Here is a 23,095-nt window from a genome sequence, read left to right on the forward strand (position 1 = left end):
TGTACTCGCTGATGCTCAGTCCAGTCCAGTCTGGGACAGAAGTCCCTGAATGAGATGAAATAACCTTGCACATACCAAAGAAGAGGATTGCGTGACTTAGAATAAGACCAGGGGACTTGGTTATCCATTGACAAACAAGCAGAGGTCTTCTGAAATATTTTGTGATGCTTTATCTATCATTTAAAATCCTTTCACAAAGAACAAAGAGTTTATGCAAAAAAAGAAAAATAAATACATCTTTGATTTACAAAGGAAACAAAAAGTTACAATTTATTGCCCTGAACGTTAAGCACTCAAACACAATAGAACATAGAACATAGAATAGTACAGCACAGTACAGTACAGGCCCTTCGGCCCACAATGTTGTGCCGACCCTCAAACCCTGCCTCCCATATAAGTCCCCACCTTAAATTCCTCCATATACCTGTCTAGTAGTCTCTTAAACTTCACTAGTGTATCTGCCTCCACCACTGACTCAGGCAGTGCATTCCACACACCAACCACTCTCTGAGTAAAAAACCTTTCTCTAATATACCCCTTGAACTTCCCACCCCTTACCTTAAAGCCATGTCCTCTTGTATTGAGCAGTGGTGCCCTGGGGAAAAGGCGCTGGCTGTCCACTCTATCTATTCCTCTTATTATCTTGTACACCTCTATCATGTCTCCTCTCATCCTCCTTCTCTCCAAATAGTAAAGCCCTAGCTCCCTTAATCTCTGATCATAATGCATACTCTCTAAACCAGGCAGCATCCTGGTAAATCTCCTCTGTACCCTTCCCAATGCTTCCACATCCTTCCTATAGTGAGGTGACCAGAAATGGACACAGTACTCCAAGTGTGGCCTAACCAGAGTTTTATAGAGCTGCATCATTACATCGCGACTCTTAAACTCTATCCCTCGACTTATGAAAGCTAACACCCCATAAGCTTTCTTAACTACCCTATCCACCTGTGAGGCAACTTTCAGGGATCTGTGGACATGTACCCCGAGATCCCTCTGCTCCTCCACACGACCAAGTATCCTGCCATTTACTTTGTACTCTACCTTGGAGTTTGTCCTTCCAAAGTGTACCACCTCACACTTCTCTGGGTTGAACTCCATCTGCCACTTCTCAGCCCACTTCTGCATCCTATCAATGTCTCTCTGCAATCTTTGACAATCCTCTACACTATCTACAACACCACCAACCTTCGTGTCATCTGCAAACTTGCCAACCCACCCTTCTACCCCCACACCCAGGTCGTTAATAAAAATCATGAAAAGTAGAGGTCCCAGAACAGATCCTTGTAGGACACCTCTAGTCACAATCCTCCAATCTGAATGTACTCCCTCCACAACCACCCTCTGCCTTCTGCAGACAAGCCAATTCTGAATCCACCTGGCCAAACTTCCCTGGATCTAACTTTCTGAATAAGCCTACTGTGTGGAACCTTGTCAAATGCCTTACTAAAATCCAAATAGACCACATCCACTGCACTACCCTCATCTATATGCCTGGTCACCTCCTCAAAGAACCCTATCAGGCTCGTTAGACACAATCTGCCCTTCACAAAGCCATGCTGACTATCCCTGATCAGACCATGATTCTCTAAATGCCTATAGATCCTATCTCTAAGAATCTTTTCCAACAGCTTTCTCACCACAGACGTAAGGCTTACTGGTCTATAATTACCCGGACTATCCCTACTACCTTTTTTGAACAAGGGGACAACATTCGCCTCCCTCCAATCCTCTGGTACCATTCCCGTGGACAACGAGGATATAAAGATCCTAGCCAGAGGCTCAGCAATCTCTTCTCTCACCTCGTGGAGCAGCCTGGGAAATATTCCGTCAGGCCCCGGGGACTTATCTGTCCTAATGTATTTTAACAACTCCAACACCTCCTCTCCCTTAATATCAACATGCTCCAGAACATCAACCTCACTCATATTGTCCTCACCATCATCAAGTTCCCTCTCATTGGTGAATACCGAAGAGAAGTATTCATTAGTATTCTCTAATCGGTCCTACCTTCACTCCTGTCATCCTTTTTTTCTTCACATAATTGAAGAATGCCTTGGGGTTTTCCTTTACCCTACTCGCCAAGGCCTTCTCATGCCCGCTTCTTGCTCTTCTCAGCCCCTTAAGCTCCTTTCTTGCTTCCCTATATTCCTCAATAGACTCATCTGATCCTTGCTTCCTAATCCTCATGTATGCTGCCTTCTTCCACCTGACTAGATTTTCCACCTCACTTGTCACCCACGGTTCCTTCATCCTACCATTCTTTATCTTCCTCACCCGGACAAATTTATCCCTAACATCCTGCAAGAGATCTCTAAACATCAACCATATGTCCATAGTACATTTCCCTGCAAAAACATCATCCCAATTCACACCCGAAAGTTCTAGCCTTATAGCCTCATAATTTGCCTTTCCCCAATTAAAAATTTTCCTGTCCTCTCTGATTCTGTTCTTTTCCATGATAATGCTAAAGGCCAGGGAGCAGTGGTCACTGTCCCCCAGCTGCTCATCCACTGAGAGATCTGTGTCCTGACCCGGTTCATTACCTAGTACTAGATCTAGTATGGCATTCCCCCTGGTCGGTCTGTCCACATACTGTGACAGGAATCGGTCCTGGACACACTTAATAAACTCTGCCCCATCTAAACCCTTGGAACTAATCAGGTGCCAATCAATATTAGGGAAGTTAAAGTCACCCATGATAACAACCCTGTTATTTTTGCACCTTTCCAAAATCTGCTTCCCAATCTGTTCCTCTGTATCTCTGCTGCTACCAGGGGGCCTATAGAATACCCCCAGTAGAGTTACTGCTCTCTTCCTGTTCCTGACTTCCACCCATATTGACTCAAAAGAGGATCCTGCTACATTACCCACCCTTTCTGTAGCTGTAATAGTATCCCTGACCAGTAATGCCACCCCTCCTCCCCTTTTTCCGCCCTCTCTATCCCTTTTAAAGCACTGAAATCCAGGAATATTGAGAATCCATTCCTGCCCTGGTGCCAGCCAAGTCTCTGTAAAGGCTACTACATCATAATTCCATGTATGTATCCAAGCTCTCAGTTCATCACCTTTGTTCCTGATGCTTCTTGCCTTGAGGGACACACATTTCAGCCCTTCTACCTTACTGTCTTTACACCGTTTATTCTGCTTCTCTTTCCTCAAAGCCTCTCTGTATGTTAGATCTGGCTTTACTCTACGCACTTCTTTCACTGCTCTATCACTCTGGGTCCCATCCCCCTCACAAATTAGTTTAAACCCTCCCGAACCATGCTAGCAAACCTACCTGCAAGGATATTGCTCCCCCTCGAGTTCAGGTGCAACCCATCCAATCTGTACAGTTCCCATCTTCCCCAGAAGAGATCCCAATGATCTAAAAATCTAAAACCCTGCTCCCTGCACCAACTCCTCAGCCACGCATTCAACTGCCATCTCCTCCAATTCTTACCATCACTGTCACGTAGCACTGGCAGCAATCCTGAGAATGCCACCCTTGAGGTCCTGTTCTTCAGCCTTCTGCCTAGTTCCCGAAACTCACACTTCAGGACCTCATCCCTCTTCCTGCCTACATCGTTGGTCCCAACATGTATCACGACTTCTGGTTGCTTTCCCTCTCGTACCAGGATGTCATGCACCCGGTCAGAGACATCCCGGACCCTGGCACCCGGGAGGCAACAAACCATGAGGGTGTCCTTCTCACGTCCACAAAATCTCCTGTCTGCTCCCCTGACTATAGAGTCTCCAGTGACGACAGTTCTCCTCTTCTCCGTCCCACCCTTCTGCACCACAGGGTCAGACTCAGTGCTGGAGGCCCTGCCACCGTGGCTCACACCTGGTCGGTCGTCCCCGCCAACAGTATCCAAGACGGTAAACTTATTATTCAGGGGAATGGCTACAGCGGTGCTCTGCACTGCTTGTCTGCTCACCTTCGCTTTCCCCCCTCTGACTGTCACCCAATGACCTGCTTCCGACAGCCTAGGTGTGACTACCTCCCTGTAGCTCTCATCTATGACTACCTCATTCTCCCTTATGAGTCGAAGGTCATCCAGCTGCTGCTCCAGATTCCTTACATGGTCTTCCAGATCACCCAGCCGTATGCACTTCTGGCAGATGTGACTCTGCGGAAGAGGGGAGTTCCCCCAAAACTGCCACATCTCACATGAGAGCCACATCACCGTCTCAGGAGACATTGTAAAAACTAACTGCGAGCTAGCTTGTCCTCCACCTCTTCTCGTCGAAGCCTCTCGAGTCAAAGCCTCAAAGCTCCACTCCTTCACTGGCCCACTCACGCACTGGCCGCTTTACCCGTAGTTACCCATAGTTTAATCAAAATACCCAAAATATGAACATTATATTTATGCTACTCTGTATTTTGCACTTTAAAACCTTTATTTTTCCATCACTCGTGGCCAAGATATCAATTGATAAAGGAAAAGACTAAAATATTTCAGGTTTATTATGGCCAATTATCTGCTTTCTATCATCAACTTGCTATTCTAAGAAAGGAAATGTGCCTGGAGTAATCAGAAATGAACAGATTTTGCTTGCAGTTAGTTAGAAAAGCATTTGCCTGCACTTTACTTGAAGTAAAAAGCCTGGTAAGAGTCTAGTTTTCTCTCTTTTTATACACAGATTTATATTATTTGAAAAAATATCAGAATGGTAGTAAAAAATACTCTTAATTAATTATTCCATTGATATATAAAGTGAGTCCTACTAAATATTTGCCTGTCTAAATCTTAATTGAGTCCAAAATTTACGTAATACATTCTATCCAATGGTCTGTGCAATTTTAACATGTCACCAGAAAACAATGTGAATATATTCTGAATTAACTAAATTTTATGTTATCTTGTGTGTAGTTTTGAATGATAAGTTCACAATTCCACTCTACCGTGTGTTTTATCAAAGCTAGATTGTCAGAGAAGTGCCATATGAAGGTCAATTAGCTTCCTTACAGAAAGATTCTTTAACATAATACAATTCTGAGACTAGTTCCACTAATCACATATAAGGTGTATATAAAAATAATCCCCACCAAATCTCAAAATCTGATGACTGGGAAGAGGCAAAAGAAGATACACTGTGATTTATAAGAACAGTCCTTCAACCCCAAGTATCAAAATGCAGCACAATCTGATGACTGTTAATATAAACTCGTGATGGAAGCTTTAATTCAATTCACCAAAATATATTACTGATGTGAACATGTGTAGAAGGGCTAAAAAAGTGCCCCAAAGAACGGCAGTATTTTCTTCCAATAATATGGTTAAGTTGAATTCTACAAATGACCCATGTCAATTTTAGTACACATAGGGAGTGTGCTGAGACTGGAATGACAGCAGATGCTAAGTGTGGAAATAGCTGTTGTGGCTGTATTACAAAAATAAAGAGGTCACTGTTTAAAAAAATAAGTGGTCACCCATTTAAGACAGAGATCAGATGATATATTTTTCTTTCTCAGGGTCACGAGACTTTAAAAATCTTCTTCAAATGTCAGTGGAATTAGAATACTTCTAATACTCTGAATACTTTTAGGCAGAGATAAATAGATCTTTGATCAGGAAGGTACTGAAAGATTACTGAGGGCAGTTGAAAATGCAGGTTTGAAGTTAAAATTGAATCAGCTATGATCTTATTGAATGGCAGAATTGGCTCAAGGGGCCATCTGTTCTAATACTTCCTAATTATTTATGTTTGTAGGTATACTTAAACTCTTTTTCTCCCCGAGACCATTATAGAAAGATTCAGAAACACAGTGTAGAGTAGAATTTTTATCCTGAGGATTTTTTCTAATAAGAATGGTTAATGCATTCTTCTTTAAAGGATTCTAGGCAAATTAATCTAGATAGCTTGAAACGTATTTCTAGTGGAATAAGCATTAGAAAATGCTCAGTGGTGTATTTTCATTGATATATAACATATAACATGAATACAAAGTCCTGCATTGATTTTAATGTGAATTATGTTCACTTTTTATATCAATCTAGCCAGATAGCTTGGGGGAGTAGATAATTGTTCTGAAACACCAGCATAATTCTAGGCATGATTTAGTAATAAACATGCAACTGCTGATGCTGCAGCTTAGTTCCAGCAATAATAAGTGTAAATGTACGTGCATCACATACCGCAATGCAAGCTAAAAAACTAAAAGACATGATCATATCACTCCCCAGTTCCATACTAAGCCGCTTATGTTTGATCAGATTTCAGGCCCAATATCAGACTGCATTCTTATACACTCTATTGAGATTAATGTCTTCAGATTTTCAATGTTTTGTGCAACAATAGAACTTCTTACCGGTGAAGGTGCTCTTTGTTGAGTAAGTTCCTGTACCAATACTTTTCTTTCACTCTGGTGCTGTCCCAGTATTACAGCAATAGTTTCAGCAAGTGCTTCATCTACAATCTGTCGAACCATTTGAGAGTCTACAGGAACACCTGCATCAACAAACAGCTGCAAGCCTCCTCCACCAGCAGCCTTTACTACTGTGGAAGCAAATAGTAACACTCATCATCTTAGCTCTGGAAACTTTTCTCAGAACAGAATACTTGTACAGAACACTACAGAAAATTATATTTTCTGCTTTTACAAATGGAATCAGAATCAGGTTTATTATCACCAGCATATGACATGAAATTAGTTAACTTAACAGCAGCAGTTCAATGCAATACATAATCTAGCAGAGAGAAAAAAATGAATAAAACAATAAATAAACAAGTAAATCAATTATGTATATTAATTAGATTTTTAAAATGTGCGAAAACAGAAATACTGTATATTAAAAAAAGTGAGGTGGTGTCCAAAGCTTCAATGTCCATTTAGGAATCAGTGGCAGTGGGGAAGAATCTGTTCCTGAATCGCTGAGTATGTGCCTTCAGGCTTCTGTACCTCCTACCTGATGGTAACCGTGAGAAAAGGTTATGGTGAGAAGGCGGGGGAGTGGGACTAAATGGGAGAATGGATCAGCTCATGATAAAACGGCAGAGCAGACTCGATGGGCCGAATGGCCAACTTCTGCTCCTTTGTCTTATGGTCTTATGGTCTAAAAGGGCATGCCCTGGGTGCTGGAGGTCCTTAATAATGGACGCTGCCTTTCTGAGACACTGCTCCTCTAAGATATCCTGGATACTTTGTAAGTTAGTGCCTAAGATGGAGCTGACTACATTTACAACTCTCTGCAGCTTCCGGTGCAGTAGCCCTCCCATACCAGACAGTGATGCAGCCTGTCAGAATGCTCTTCCCAGTACAACTATAGAAATTTTTGAGTGTATTTGTTGACATGCCAAATCTGCTCAGAAAAGCTTTAATCGCCATTAGACATCAGGCAGACAAAATTACATATTAATTACTCAGCTCCAAGAGAAATGAAAAATGCCTAGTTTACACATAACAATTCCTTTTTCATGAAAGTGCCCTTTTTGTTGATGGTGAGGGTTTAAACATTTGGGGAAAGAAAACAAAATATCGGCTCTCATAAAACCACAGAAGCATCATGAGGATATGTCACATTTATCAAGGGAAGAATCTTTTCCAGAAATATTGATCCAAAAAGCTACCAATAAGTCCAAAACCATGTTCAGAGCATTTGGATTAATTGATAACACTTAACAATGAACGCTGTGCAAGGCTGTCAGGATATGTACCAGCATATGACTAATTGTGTTGCAGAAAATGTGAATTTGAACTTGCGACTTCCACATGGTGTATTTAGCAAATTTACCCATATTCTCACCACTGGTCACAAAATGGAAAGCAAAGAATTTTCACTGGGGAAATGTAAGGTCAGAAGCTGGTCCTTTTACTCGCCAGAGGCAGTTCTTCAGAGATACACTACTAAAGTCCATCATCCAGACAAGGAAAGCCATTTGTTGTATGGAAACAGCAAAGCAAACGTAGAGAAAAATAAAGAGATGGAGAATAAGAGATAAATTACAAAATCCTAATATGAGCACCGTAATAGATAATGGAATGAAGAAACCATTAATTAAGTATTAGTAAATATGATTTAACACAGTACTTTAAACTGATGTTAAGGTGAGACTTACCAATATCTGAGTCTGACAGCATACTCTCCTCACTTTCAGACTGAATAACTTGTAACTTAGGTTGTATAGGACAAATCTTACTCATAAGCCGTGACATGACTTCTTGTTCAACTCTAATGGAATAAAAATTTCAACATTTGATGACATTAAAATGCATATTGTGTAGGCAGGTATTACAACGTGCATAGAGAGGGTCATAAAGCTATACAGCATAGAAATAGGCCTTTTGGTTCAACTCTTCTTTGCCAACACTGCCTACTTGAGTTAGTCCCATTTGCCTGCATTTGGCCATATCCGAATGCTTTCCTATCGATACACACATCCAAATGTTTTTTAAACATTGTAATTGGTCTCACCTCTACTATTTCCCCTGGAAGCTCGTTCCATATATTCAATAGACAATAGATAATAGACAATAGACAATAGATGCAGGAGTAGACCATTCAGCCCTTTGAGCCAGCACCGCCATTCACTGTGATCATGGCTGATCATCCACAATCAGTATCCAGTTCCTGCCTTATCCCCATAACCTTTGATTCCGCTATCTTTAAGAGCTCTATCCATCTCTTTCTTGAAAGCATCCAGAGACTTGGCCTCCACAGCCTTCTGGGGCAGAGCATTCCATATATCCACTACTCTCTGGGTGAAAAAGTTTTTCCTCAACTCTGTTCTAAATGGCCTACCCCTTATTCTTAAACTGTGGCCTCTGGTTCTGGACTCACCCATCAGCGGGAACATGCTTCCTGCCTCCAGCGTGTCCAATCCCATAATAATCTTATATGTTTCAATAAGATCCCCTCTCAGCCTTCTAAATTCCAGAGTATACAAGCCCAGTCGCTCCAATCTTTCGACATATGACAGTCCCGCCATCCCGGGAATTAACCTTGTGAACCTACGCTGCACTCCCTCAATAACAAGAATGTCCTTCCTCAAATTTGGAGACCAAAACTGCACACAGTACTCCAGGTGTGTTCTCACCAGGGCCCTGTACAGCTGCAGAAGGACCTCTTTGCTCTTATACTCAATTCCCCTTGTTATGAAGGCCAGCATGCCATTAGCTTTCTTCACTGCCTGCTGTACTTGCATGCTTGCTTTCAGTGACTGATGTACAAGAACACCTAGATCTCGTTGTACTTCCCCTTTTCCTAACTTGACTCCATTTAGATAATAACCTGCCTTCCTGTTCTTACCACCAAAGTGGATAACCTCACATTTATCCACATTAAACTGCAGCTGCCATGCATCTGCCCACTCACCCAGCCTGTCCAAGTCATCCTGCATCCTCATAACATCCTCCTCACGTTTCACACTGCCACCCAGCTTTGTGTCATCGGCAAATTTGCTAATGTTACTTTTAATTCCCTCATCTAAATCATTAGTATATATTGTAAACAGCTGTGGTCTCAGCACTGAACCCTGCAGTACCCCACTGGTCACCGCCTGCCATTCCGAAAGGGACCCGTTAATCGCTACTCTTTGTTTTTTGTCAGCCAGCCAATTTTCAATCCAGTCAGTATTCTGCCCCCAATACCATGTGCCCTAATTTTGCCCACTAATCTGCTATGTGGGACTTTATCAAAGGCTTTCTGAAAGTCCAGGTACACTACATCCACTGGCTCTCCCTTGCCCATTTTCATAGTTACGTCCTCAAAAAATTCCAGAAGATTAGTCAAGCACGATTTCTTCTTCGTAAATCCTTGCTGACTCAGACCAATCCTGTTACTGCTATCCAGATGTGTCGCAATTTCACCTTTTATAATTGACTCCAGCATCTTTCCCATCACCGACGTCAGGCTAACAGGTCTATACTTCCCTGTTTTCTCTCTTCCTCCCTTCTTGAAGAGAGGGACATTAGCCACCCTCCAATCCACAGGAACTGATCCTGAATCTATAGAACATTGGAAAATGATTACTAATGCGTCCACAATTTCTAAAGCCACCTCCTTAAGTACCCTGTGATTCACTGTGATGAATCAGCCTCTCAGGTCCCCTCTTTCCTCTCTCACCTTAAACCTATTATCTCTAGCTTTAGATTCTCTTCTCCAAGGGAAAACAAAATGAATGTTTCACTACCTATACCCCTCATGATTTTTTAAACCTTTACAAGATCATTCTTCCATCTGCTTTCCTCCAGGAACAATGGTCTCAGCATATCCAGTCTCTCATTATAATTGAGACTTTCTACTTCTAGCAACATCCTTGTGAAACTTTTCTGCACTCACTTTACTTCAATCACATCCTTTCTTTATTATGGCAACCAGAACCACATGCAATATTCCAGGTGTGGCCTCACCAATGTTTTGTACGGTTACGACATAACATCCCAGTGTCCCAGCATGTATCAGTGTTATTCATTTTAAGCTGCATAGACATTGACAGCCATCGCCATTCACTGCTGCTCCCCTGCAGTCTGTGGGCAGGTGATCAGATGCCAGGAAAGGAGTCAGATATACAAACAGAGAAGAGGAGCTCATGTGTGGACCGAATGCCTTGGAAATGGATCCACATATTAGTATTGGATTATTATTGTCAGCTGTACCAAGAATCAGTGAAAAGCTTGTCTTGCATACTGTTCATACAGATCATACCATTACAGAGTGCATTAAGCTAGAATAAGGTAAAACAATAACAATGCAGAATAAAGTGTAAAAGCTGCTGAAAAGTGCAGTGCAGACAAATGATAAAGTGCAAATCATAATGAGGTAGACTCTGAAAAGTCCATTTTATAGCACAAGAGTTCATAAGTCTGATAGCAACGGGGCAGAACCTGTTCCTGAGACTGACGGTACGTGCTTTCAGGCTTTTGTATCTTCTGTCTGATGGGAGAGAGGATAAAGAGAAAGTGGGTGGGGTCTTTGATTATGATTACTGCTTTTCTGAGGCAACATGCATATGAGCTACGGAGAAAGAGCATTGTCAGGATTGGGGCCAGGTATGGAAAATGGAACCAGTGGCTAGAGAGTGGTTGGAACTGGGATCTGTGGGCTGAAGCATGTCCAAGATTGTGATACAATTGTGTAGCTCGAGCCATGAATCACAAGTTGAATTGCGACTCTGTCCAGAGGGAAGTATGCAGAAGGACTATGGGCAAGAATGCAGTCATAGTGTGGCCAGGAATGGTATCAAATGTACAGCTGGAGCATCAAGGAGTACCCAGCCAGCTATGCAGCAGGCAAGCAGGTTTGGCTGGGATTGGAAGCTCTGGGCCACAAGTTGGCTGCAACCAAAATGGATTGGGAATCTTTTCAAGATGCAGTTGGGAACAAAGGACAATAGCACAGATCATGGCTCGGAATGTGGGTGGATTTCAGCTGAAGGAAGGCAGTGCATGAGAGGAAGAGGGACCTCTCCCTGTAGCAGGGCAGAAGAAGATCAGAGAGTAGAGGAAGGTACGGAGCAAACTTTGATTCAGGAATGGGGAGGGTGGTGGGAGGAAAGCAGTTGACATATATTGGACTGGGCAATGGAAGTATGTGAGTGAGTCAGTGAATATGTTTGGATATTACAATGTGCACCAATAAGGGTTAGCAAGCAATGTGTTAATATAAAATGGAACTTCAATTTAAGATTCTTTTGTATACAGCATCCCCTAATTTAGTTAAGATTATCAATATATGCAATTCACACTTCAGTATCTTAAACATATTAACTACCTCTCGATCAACTGATCTTCTAAGGACATGTTGCGTTCTATTACTCCAACAATGTCAACAGTTGGCTGAACAGCAGGAACAAAGGGAGGAAACGATGGACCCTTGTTAAAAGCAGAGATGGACTCAGCAAAGCCTTCTAACTCTATCCCTCGTTCGGGTGATCCTTGATACTCAGTATCAATCTCAGATTCCTAAATACATAAAAACAAGTAGGATTAAATAGAAGTCATGAAATAAACTCAGTTCTTTTACTTAATTATAATTAGAACAAAGGCAGCATCAATAGTCATAGTCATACTTTATTGATCCCGGGGGAAATTGGTTTTTGCTACAGTTGCACCATAAGTAATTAAATAGTAATAAAACCATAAATAATTAAATAGTAATATGTAAATTATGCCAGGAAATAAGTCCAGGACCAGCCTATTGGCTCAGAGTGTCTGACCCTCCAAGGGAGGAGTTGTAAAGTTTGATGGCCACAGGCAGGAATGACTTCCTATGACGCCCTGAGAGAGCGCAATAGAGCGCAATGACGCAACAGAGAGAGGAACAAAGTTAACATTTCACATTATTAGCCCTTCAAAAGAATAGTGAAAAAATAAATGTGCTTAAAGTTACAATGGTGGGGGGGGGGCGTGGAGACGAGACTGAGTATATTCAGGTGATATGATTACTTTTAATGTCATCTAAAACAGGCAGATTAACGCTTAAGGGTTGTAAATACAGGAAGATGAATGTTAGTAGAAGAAAGGAGAAAAAGCCAAATTATGAGATGCAGAACACAGCATTTGATGGAAATCTGAAAATATAAGAAAATGTAGGAAATATTCAGCACCTGTAGAGAAAAAAAATTAGGTTAATGTTACAGGCAGATCATCTCACACCAGAACTGATCAGATCTGACATAAAAGGTCAAAATAGGGTGTACGTGCAGAGAATGACTGCAGTAAAACAATAGGACCATAAGACATAGAGCAGAATTAGGCCATTCTGCCCATCGAGTCTGTTCTGCTATTCCATCATGGCTGATTATTATCCCTCCAAACCCATTTTCCTGTCTTCTCCCCATAACCTTTGATGCCCTGACGAATCAAAAACCTATGATTTAAATATACTCAATGACCTGGCCTCCACAGCCGTCTATGGCAATGAATTCCACAGATTCACCACCCTCTGGCTGAAGAACTTCCTCCTCATCTCTGTTCTAAATGGACGTCCCTCTATTCTGAGGCTGTGCCCTCCGGTCCTAGACACTCCTGCTATAGGAAACATCTTCTCCATGTCCATCTATCTGGGCCTTTCAATATTGAATAGATTTCAGTGAGATCCCTCCCTCATTCTTCTAAACTCCTGCAAGTACAGGCCCTGAGCTGTCACATGCTCCTCATACATTAACCCTTTCATTCCTGGAATCAATCTCGTGAACCTCCTCTGTACTCTCTCCAATGCCAGCACATCTATTTTTAGATAAGGGACTCAAAACTGCCCACAATAACTAAGTGCAATTCCAACCAATGTCTTATAAAGCCTTAGCATTACATCCTTGCTTTCGAAATTAATGTTGACATTGCAAATACCTTCCTTACCACTGACTTGACCTGCAAGTTAACCTTTAGGGAATTCTACACGAGGACTCCTGTCTATTTGCATCTCTGATTTTTGAATTTTCTCCCATCTCCCTGCTTAGAAAATAGCCTAAGGGTTTATTCCTTCTACCAATAGTGGGAGAAACTAGGACCGTGGGCACAGCCTCAGAATACAAGTAAGCTCCTTTAGAACAGAGAGGAAAAGAAATTTCTTTTGACAGAAGTTAGCGAATCTGTGGAATTCATTGCCACGGATGACTGTAAAAGTCAAGTGATTGGGTATATTTAAGGAGGAGGTTGATAGGTACTTAATTAGTAAGGTTGTCAAAGGTTATGGGGTGAAAAGAAGAGAATAGGGATTTGAGGGAAAATAAATCACCAGTGTAGCTAACTCAATAGGCTAAATGGCCTAATTCTGCTCCTATGTCCTATGTCTAAACAAGAAAGGCTGGTTATATAAAATTATGAATTTAATATTGAGATCCAAGGGCTGAAAAACTGAGATGAAGAGGAAGTACAGTTCCTCAAGCTTAGTCGCACAGCATAGGAAACCAAAACCAGAGGAGTCAGAATGGATTTGGGATGGAAATGAAAAATGAGAAACAGCAGGAGGATCAGGATAATCCTTGGAGAATGGATAGAGATGCTCTGCCAAGTAGTCTGGTTGTTTCAGTACTCAGTTTTGCCATGAAAATGATTAATTAGTGACATTTTCCCAAATTAAATCTTTGCTATCAACTGTGGAATTTGGAATTCAGGGCATATTCTAATTTTCGGACAATGTTATCTTTCATGGTTAATTCTTCTAATGTCCTTTACTTCTCATCAACCACAGGTTCCCCTCCACTCCAACTGACAGCACCCTCAACTAGTTCTTTCCATTTTGATGCTCTCAGCTTATTCCCCTCTTCCATGGTCAACAATAAAATTCCCCTTGTCACGTTATGGCATAAGAATATGCTTACAGCCATTTCACCATTTCTAGCATACTGTTACCATATATGTTACCATATTCAAACAAAGTATGTATATGTTACCATATACTACCTTGAGATTCATTTTATGCAGGTGCTTACATGAAAAAATACAACAGAATCTTATGAAAAACTATACACAAGCAAAGACTAACAAACACCATTGTACAGAAGAAGACAAATTGCATAGAGAAAAATAATACTAAGAACGAGTTGATACTGAGTCTGCAGACTGTAGAATAGTCAGACTAGTGGTGAATGACGTTATCCACTCCAGTGCAGGAGGCTAATGGTTGTACGGTAATACCTGTTTCTAAACCTGGTAGTGTGGAATCTGAGGCTTCTGTATTTCCTGCCCAATGATAGTAGATGAAGAAGGCATGGCCTGAATGGTTAGGGTCTTTGATGATGGATGCTGCTTTCTTGTGGCAGCACTCCAGATAAATATACTCTGATGGGTAGAGCTATATGCTGCACTTTCTTCAGCAGCTTCTGTTCCAAACAGAAAAGAAAGGGGAAAATCAAGCACATCTTCCCCTCTTTCCATTTGTAGTCGAAAAAAGTAACCCATTTTACAAACATCATTACAAACACTTTTAACAATGGGCAAACCAAAAATTTAGGAAATGATTACAAGAAGCACTTTACAAGATGCTAATACCCCTTTAAATGTAAAACTCTTTCTCTTGTTTACTGACTTCTTCAAGTGTGAATATGACAACAGCATATATCAAATCACATGACCATAAAGTTGAGGCAAAGATGTCATGTGGCAGCAAGGAAAAGCACAAGTCGTCGTGGCTATCCCTCGAGGTCGAGGATGATGGTCTTCGTTCTGTTGACCTACTTATGGGCAGCACAAGTAAGAGTTTTCTGTGTGCTTCAACATGCTTTGCTGTACGCCTTACTGCTTAATTGTAGGGCACTTTTATTGGACAGAATAATCAGAGGATGGAATCATTCAGAGATAGTTTTGGTGCATCTAAAGTGATATGGTTGGGAGGAGAGAAAGGGAAAGTAACCGAACAAAAAGCACTGTGTTTGACAAAAGACCTGAAGAACACTATATCAAGATGAAACTGAAGCAAAGATTTTATAGTAGGGGCTAAGTTACGGCATGTCTGTATGAGCTTGACAAGCTGAGTTCAAGCTGCATGAATGATGGATTCAATCACTGATTTCGCCTCATGATCACATTGAGTGCTCTCTACCGACTGAAACAACATATTCATTTTACAACCTTAGTTCATTTCAACTTTATACAGTGCTAAACCCTTTTGTTCATAAACAGCTTTGGTCCACAAATAAACCTCAGATATTAACATTCAGAGTTTGCTCAAAGTTAAACTCCTACTTTTAAAATTTATTTGTAACAGAGACTTCTGCTTCAAGGAGAACTGCCAATGCACATTGCACTCAAAAACTCCAACAGTCCATGCAAAACCCAGAGATCAACTTTCCTGGCAAGGGTTGCGGATTTTCATGAGGTCTGCACAATTTTTATGCTGTGGCCTCTTGCCAAGACAGATTTCCAGACAAACATTTTTGTGCCAAGCACACTGCATTTGAAGTTACAAAGCAAAATGAAAGGGCAATCTGTTGTACTTGGTGCTGGAAACCTGAGTGGTTTTAGCTGGCGCAGGCTTCAGTACAGCATTTTGTTTTTTCTGGTCAGATCCATGTCGTACTATTTGGAATCAGCATAATACTTTATTGGCCTGGCAATGGAAAAAAGGCATTGTGCCAAAGGCATTGCGCCAAAGGCATGAGCTACAGATTAATAAATGTTTTTAAGAGGAAAATGTAATCTACAGCATAGCCTTATTAAAGTTTATGAAGTACACTGCAGTGCTATGGAAAATAAATTTACATATGCTTCTCAAACATATTAAGATGCTTTTGATTTTGTTTTGGGAGAGGAATACTTGCTTTAATATTTGAAACTCATTATGACCATTTTATTGAAAACTATGAATTGGAATTACAGGAATTAAAAAGCAAAATTAAAGGAACACTAGAAGAATGCATCAATTATGTAGCAAGAATAAACCACACTTAGAACAACAAACATGAACATAACTTATGTTCATTCAATCACATCTGTTACATCCATATGAACAGAGAGGATGTGACATGTTGAACCAATTAAAATATGTACCCATCGGGAGCAAGAATAATATTTCTCACCATATGTGTAACTTAAACAAAACCTGGTCCAATCATGACTTTGCTGCTCTAACTATTCAACAAAATTCTGAGGACTGCAAAGTGCTGGTTCATGCTATGGTTCAAGAGGTGCAACCCAGTCACAGCACTGAAAGTGAGGTGCTGATTTTCAAATGTGATTTGCACGCAATTAGTCCCTGATTTTTTTTTCGTTACATTAAGACAGTTGCACCTCATCAATGTACTTCGTTGGTAAAAACAACTTTGAAACATCCTCAGGTGATGAAAAGCACAATATAAATAGATGTAAGCCTTTCTGTCCATGCTGGCAGAGGACAAAAATACCAACTCAGCTTTTAACATCTTGTTCAAGATTAGTTCACACGAAGACTTAAAACCTGTCAGCAATCTGCATTTTCTGATGGAAGAGTGTGTGAAGTGGAAATTGGGACATAAGTGGGTTACTTCCAACTTTACACGGATGCTTGTTGAAACAGGTGTTAGCCTCTATGAACATCCATATCAGGATCAGATATGGAGTATATCAGACAGCTGAGTAGAGCACAACATCTATGGTGCACAGATTTCCCAGGCTTTAAGCAATCTACCCAATGGTCCATGAAGAGATCACTGGAGGTCTCCTACAAAAAAAAGTCTCTGGTTATGTTTTCATTTCCAACATTACTCATTGCTTTGTAAAACTACTGCTGCTGCTTCATATCCATGTTCCACTCCTGTTGGCCTTCCCTCAGTTGCCTGAGTGGAACAGCATCACTAGAGTTATGTTTCTTGTCTGAGATTCACTCATTCTTTTTGCATGCATTCTTCAGAATATCTTCCATTCTGGATGGATACACAAATTATAATTTATCTGTTTCCTTCTTTCTCTCTTTACATAGATCATAATTTTTGCTGTCATACAGATCCATTATTCACCTCTCACGTATTTACAGTGGATTCTAGTTAATTGGGACACATCAGGACCAGTTCATTTTAGCCCAATTAAGCAGCTACCCTGATTAGCTGAGGTTTCCTGGAAATAGTTAAAAAGATTTAAAAACGACAAATTGCCATTTAACAGAGTAACAAATTATATATTTACAGGAAATACAGAACAAGTTAGAACACTATCAATACTACTACAGTACTATAAAACTGCTACACTCCTTTGATTGAAGTGCTGCTGCCACGTTCTTTTGATTGATAGTAAATGAACAAAATCAGCGCTGACACCTAGTGCAGATAGTGGACTGATTTCAAACAGTACTGCTGATGATTGCATCCTCCAAACCTTCATTGCAGTTGTAATACTCAAGATGATTGTCGATACCTTCAATTTCTTCATAGTTCTTAACTTGTTGAAGTAGTAAAATCATTTCATTTTTATTCCCTGCTGTTTCTGGCATCTACAAATCTGAATGCTTGAAACCACAATGAGCAAGAGTTCTAAATTGACTTACTGTTCCCTACTATCAGTGACAAAAATCACAGCTTTTTGAACACAAACACACACAACTGACACTATTTAAAAACTGTTCACTCTTAAGTACAGTGTAGTGTCTAACAGTCATGTGACATGCACACAATTAGAAAATGTTTGGCAACAGTCTACTGCCCCAATTAGGTAGCATAGTGTCCCAAATAAACAAAGGAATCCTAACTATTTTCTCGATTTGTTTTTGTTTTTTAAGAGTTGTCCCAAATATGCGGCTGTCTTGATTAACCGATGGCCCAATTAACCAGAATCCTCTGCATATATTATCTGCTTTGAACAAATTATTTTGCTGACCTAATGTAATTACTGGTACAATATTGATTTATGTTATTACTGAAAGCTTTAAGATTCAGTGCAGTGCAAAACAAAGCCATAGTTAGCTGCCTCAGTTTAACTTGGGTTTTATTTGATAACTTTTACCTTGGGTCCACATCAGTCAACATCTCTCACAGTGTAAGTAAGATCACATGATGCAAAGGTCTGTTGCTAGTATCATTTCAATATATGTCTTGTATATCCCTGCAATTCAACTAGTTTTGTCATTGTCGTGAGCAAATATGTAGCACTTCAAATTTCAATTCACAGAATCATGGAATGATTACTGTACAGAAGGACGCCATTGGTCCAATCGAATCATCATTGGCTCTAAATAAGAGCAGTCCATTAGGTTCTATTGCCTTGCTTGCACCCTATGATCCTGCAATTCTTTCCATTCATGTATTTATCCAAGTTCCTTCAGTATGTTGCTATCAACTCTGCCAACTGCCTCTGGCATTGCATTCGTGCTGCTGTTTAAAAAACAATGTTTCATGTCATTTTTTATTCTTTTGCCAATCACCTTCATTCCTTGTCCTCTAGTTCTTGACCCATTGCCAATAAGACCAGTTTCTATTTATCATCTTTATCTATATCCCTCATGATTTTAATTACATCTATCAGATCCCCTTGCAACTGCCTCTACTCCAGGCAGAACAGTCCTAGTTCCACCAACATGTTTACATAGCTAAAATACCACCTCCCTGGAATAATTTTGGAAAATTTTGTCACAACCTCTCTAAGCCATTTATAACCTTGCTCAATTCTGGTGCCAGAACTGATCACAATACTCAAGTTATGGTTGAACTAGTTTTAACTCACATAATCACCACATCCAATTGCATTGAAACAGTTAACTCTGAAGCAGTGTGCAAAACAGCACTGATATATATTGCTATATATAAGCACCCTTCTCGAACACTGCATTAATTTTTGTGCTACTTTTATTTCGGGGTGCTGGCTGGTGGCATAGTGGCATCAGCGCCGGACTTCAGAGCAAAGGCTCCCAAGTTCGAATCCAGCCAACTCCCTTGCACGCTTTCCATCTGTGCTGCGTTGAGCGTCGAGCTAGCAACTCGGCCTCGTAAAAATAAGAAAGCTTGCTAAAAAAACGCCATCATGACGGCATTCTGATGACTCCACTTGGAGTTAAGGACTTTCTTCTTCCGCTTTATTTTGGGGTAAAATAAAGTCTATGCTTCATGCTATTAGTTCAAAGTTGAAAGTAAGTTTATTATCAAAGTACATATATATCACCAATACAAGCCTGAGATATATTTTCTAGCAGGATACTCAGTAAATCCAAGAAAAACAATAGAATCATTGAAAGACCGCATTCAACAGAACAGACAAATGGTCACTGCGCAAAAGCCAACGAACTGTGCAAATACAGAAGAAAATAATAATAGTAATAATAAATATGAAATAAATATGGAGAACATGAGATGAAGAGTCCTTGAAAGTGAGTTCATAGGTTGAGGGAACAGTTCAGTGATAAGGCATCATCATCATAGCTTGTCACACCAGACAGCCAGCCACTCTAGTGTTGTTTGGCTGATGCTGAGCAGGTCAGTGTCAGCTAAATCAGGTGAGAGTGGGCAGTTGCGTAGAACGTGTTCAATGTTCTGCACCCTTTCGCCACACTCACAGGATTCGCTGGTCTTTAAACCCCACTTCACCATATTGCCTCCCATCCTACAAGCTCCCGCTTGCTTTGTTGAGAGTGCACCACTTCCATCTGTCAAGCAGTGCCCCGTCTGGCAACACTTCTGTGGGGTCTTGCACTGTATTGTTTGGTGGGGTTCTGGCTTCTGTTTGCTACCAGAGGTCAATCCTGTATGTTTGCAGGGGAGGGGTGGGGGGGGATGTTCCGTGTGGTAGTTCCTCCTCTGTAGCAAAGCTTTTCCTCGATTTTAGTTGGTTGGAAACTGGCACATGATGATGTAGTGGGTGCCGTGGATCCGAGTTCTGTTTACCTTTTTCAACTTTTGTTGTATTGTGTCTTCGGATCTCTGGGGGAGCAATGCCTACAAGACTGTAAATGATGTTAGTGGGTGTGGGGTGCAGTGTGCCTGTGATTATTCGGCAGGCTTCATTAAGCAACGGGTCTATTTTCTTTGCATGGGCTGATCTGCCACACACAGGTGCACAGTATTCTGCAGGTGCATAGCAGAGTGCTATGGCAGTTGATCTAAGTGTGTGAGCATTAGCTCCCCGTTTCGTGCTTGCTAATTTTTTCAAGAGAGAATTGTGGGAGCCAACTTTCCCTCGGAGTTTTTGGATGTGAGTGGCGAATGAGAGCGTTCCTATCCAGTGTCATGCCCAGGTAAATTGGAGTCGGATGGTGTTCGAGCTCCTTCCCACACCAGAAGATCTTGAGTTTCTGAGCTGCTTCTCGATTCCTCAGGTGGAATGCACATTGCTTCGAGGACTGCTGTAAGTCGTACTTCAGCTTCTTGGAAGGAGTTAGCCTGTGTTGCTATGCATGGATTGTCTGCGATGAATGATAGGGTGAGTGAAGTTGAGCGAAGCTATTCCCTCTGGTTCAGGAGCCTGATGCTTGAGGAGCAATAACCGTTCCTATACATGGTGATGTGGGTCCTGAGTACCCTCTTCCTGATGGCAGCAGTGAGAAAAGAGCATGGCCTGGATGGTGGGGGCCCATAATAATGGATGCTACTTACCTGCGAAAGTGCTCCATATAGATGTGCTCAATGTTGGGGAGAGATTTACCAATGATGGACTGGGCCCTATCCACTACCTTTTGTAAGATTTTCCATTCAAGGTCATTGGTGTTTCCATACCAGGCTGTCATGCAACCAGCCAAAATATTCTCCACCACACATCTACAGATGTTTGTCCAAATTTTAGATGTCATGTTGAATCTTCCCAAACTTCTAAGGAAGTAGTACTGCTGTCCTTTTTTTGTAACAGCATTTATGTACTGGACCCAGGAGAGATCCTCTGAAATAATAACACTGAGGCATTTAGTTGTTTCTGATCCTCTCTGCCTCTGATCCCCCAAATGAGGACTAGCTCATGGACCTCCGGTTTCCTCCTCCTCAAGTCAATAATCAGCTCCTTTGTCTTGCTGACATTGAGTAAGAGGTTGTTGTAGCACCACTCAGTCAGAAATTCAATCTCCCTTCTATAAGCTGATTCATTACTACCTTTGATTCTGCCAATGACAATGGTGTCATCAGCAAACTTAAATATGGCACTGGAACTGTGCTTAGCCTCACAGTCAGTTTTTTTTCAATTATTAATAAGGTATTTCCAGTGTGATCAAGTCTCAATTAACATAACATGTTTCTACACTGCGCAACTGTTCCATCCAAATACAGCAAGTTATCAAATTTTCAGTCTTTTAGACTTGATTCTTTCCTGACCTGAATTTTGCCTTTCCTGCTTACACTAAGTTCTGGCCAACCTCCCTATTCTGTCAAACCCTTACTGATATCTTTCCACTTCTACAGCCACAACTACGGAAGCACTGCTAAGAAAACAAATATTGAAAATAAACTCAAATAATAGATTAAAAGATGTGAAATTACAAAATCAACACAGAATGAAGGAAAAGATTAAACAGAAATGAAGCAAACAAATTCACGTGGGCAAAGAATACATACAGTGGATTTCAATTAGTTGGCAAGTAATACACAAGTAACTATGAAGCAACACACATAAAAGTTGCTGGTGAACGCAGCAGGCCAGGCAGCATCTCTAGGAAGAGGTGCAGTCGACGTTTCAGGCCGAGACCCTTCGTCAGGACTATGAAGAACGAAGGTATCAACAGTCATCTTAAACGTTGCAATTAAAATGAAGATTTGGAGGATGCAATCATTGACAGTACTGTTTGAAGGCAGTCTACTATCTGCACTAGGTGTCTGCACTGATTTTGTTCACCTACAGTCAATCAAAGGAACATGGCAGTGAACACCGGATGAATTCCTCCGTCAATAACTATTAGGAACTAATACACTGTTTTATAGTATAGTCATAATTTTGGTAGAGTTCTAATCGATTCTGTATTTCATTAAATATATCAATTTTTACTGAATTAAAAGGTGGTTTGTCTTTTTTATGCCTTATTAACTACTTCCATGAAACTCCGGCTAATTGGGGCAGCTGCTTAATTGGGCCAAAATGTACTGGTCTTGATATGTCCCAATTAACCAGAATCCAGTGTATAAATTTAAGAAAATTAAATAAACAAAGAATACAAAATATTGCATGTTCTATAAGTATATTTGCAAATATGCTCAATGATCCAGAATATTGTAGCATACTCCTTGACATCTCTGTCACCGGTGAAGGGTGGGGTGAAAAATAAATTATGACTGATTTACAACGGCAATATGTTCAATATACATTGAATTTGAGTAACTAGCTCTACCAAAAATGTTGAAATCCCATTTGATACTTCATTGTACTGTAGTATCAAGATATAGAAAAAAAAGCAATGTTGGTAGCCCCATTTTCTGGAGTCCTAAAATCAATTTGATTGATTCATCGGTCCTTTCAGTTAGTTGTAAAAGGTCCCATTACTCTAGTTAAACAGCAGAATGTTTCAGACATTTCCCCTTCAAAGTCAAAGTTAGGTTTACTGTCGTATGCACAGTACTTCCGTGCTACTGTTGCAATGAAAAACTTGCAGCAGCATCACACACATAGCATCACATTGGCAGCATTCACAAGAAAAACAATTTAAACATAATTTTTATAAGAAAGAACACAATTAGTCCAAAAAAGTCCATATTAGAGCATACAGGAACATTAAAAGGAAATGATTAATTCTTCTTTTGTTGAACTTGGATACAAAATAAATTCCACATTTGCTTACAACAGCAACTGCAACTA

The 23,095-nt window shown here is 40.7% G+C and overlaps 1 protein-coding gene across 1 annotated transcript in view; it reads right to left on the minus strand.

The window, feature by feature from the left end:
* kiaa0586 (KIAA0586 ortholog) overlaps positions 1–23,095 on the minus strand; it is a 551,477-nt gene that overhangs the window by 117,265 nt on the left and 411,117 nt on the right. Inside the window, exons 20-22 of the mRNA XM_072267986.1 lie at positions 11,700–11,890; positions 8,047–8,159; positions 6,299–6,486 (exon numbers count right to left, since the gene is read on the minus strand). Of these exons, the coding sequence (XP_072124087.1) occupies positions 6,299–6,486; positions 8,047–8,159; positions 11,700–11,890 (492 nt within the window). The remainder of the gene's footprint in view (positions 1–6,298; positions 6,487–8,046; positions 8,160–11,699; positions 11,891–23,095) is intronic.

This window comes from Mobula birostris, chromosome 1, assembly GCF_030028105.1.
Source record: "Mobula birostris isolate sMobBir1 chromosome 1, sMobBir1.hap1, whole genome shotgun sequence".
NCBI classification, from domain to species: domain Eukaryota; kingdom Metazoa; phylum Chordata; class Chondrichthyes; order Myliobatiformes; family Myliobatidae; genus Mobula; species Mobula birostris.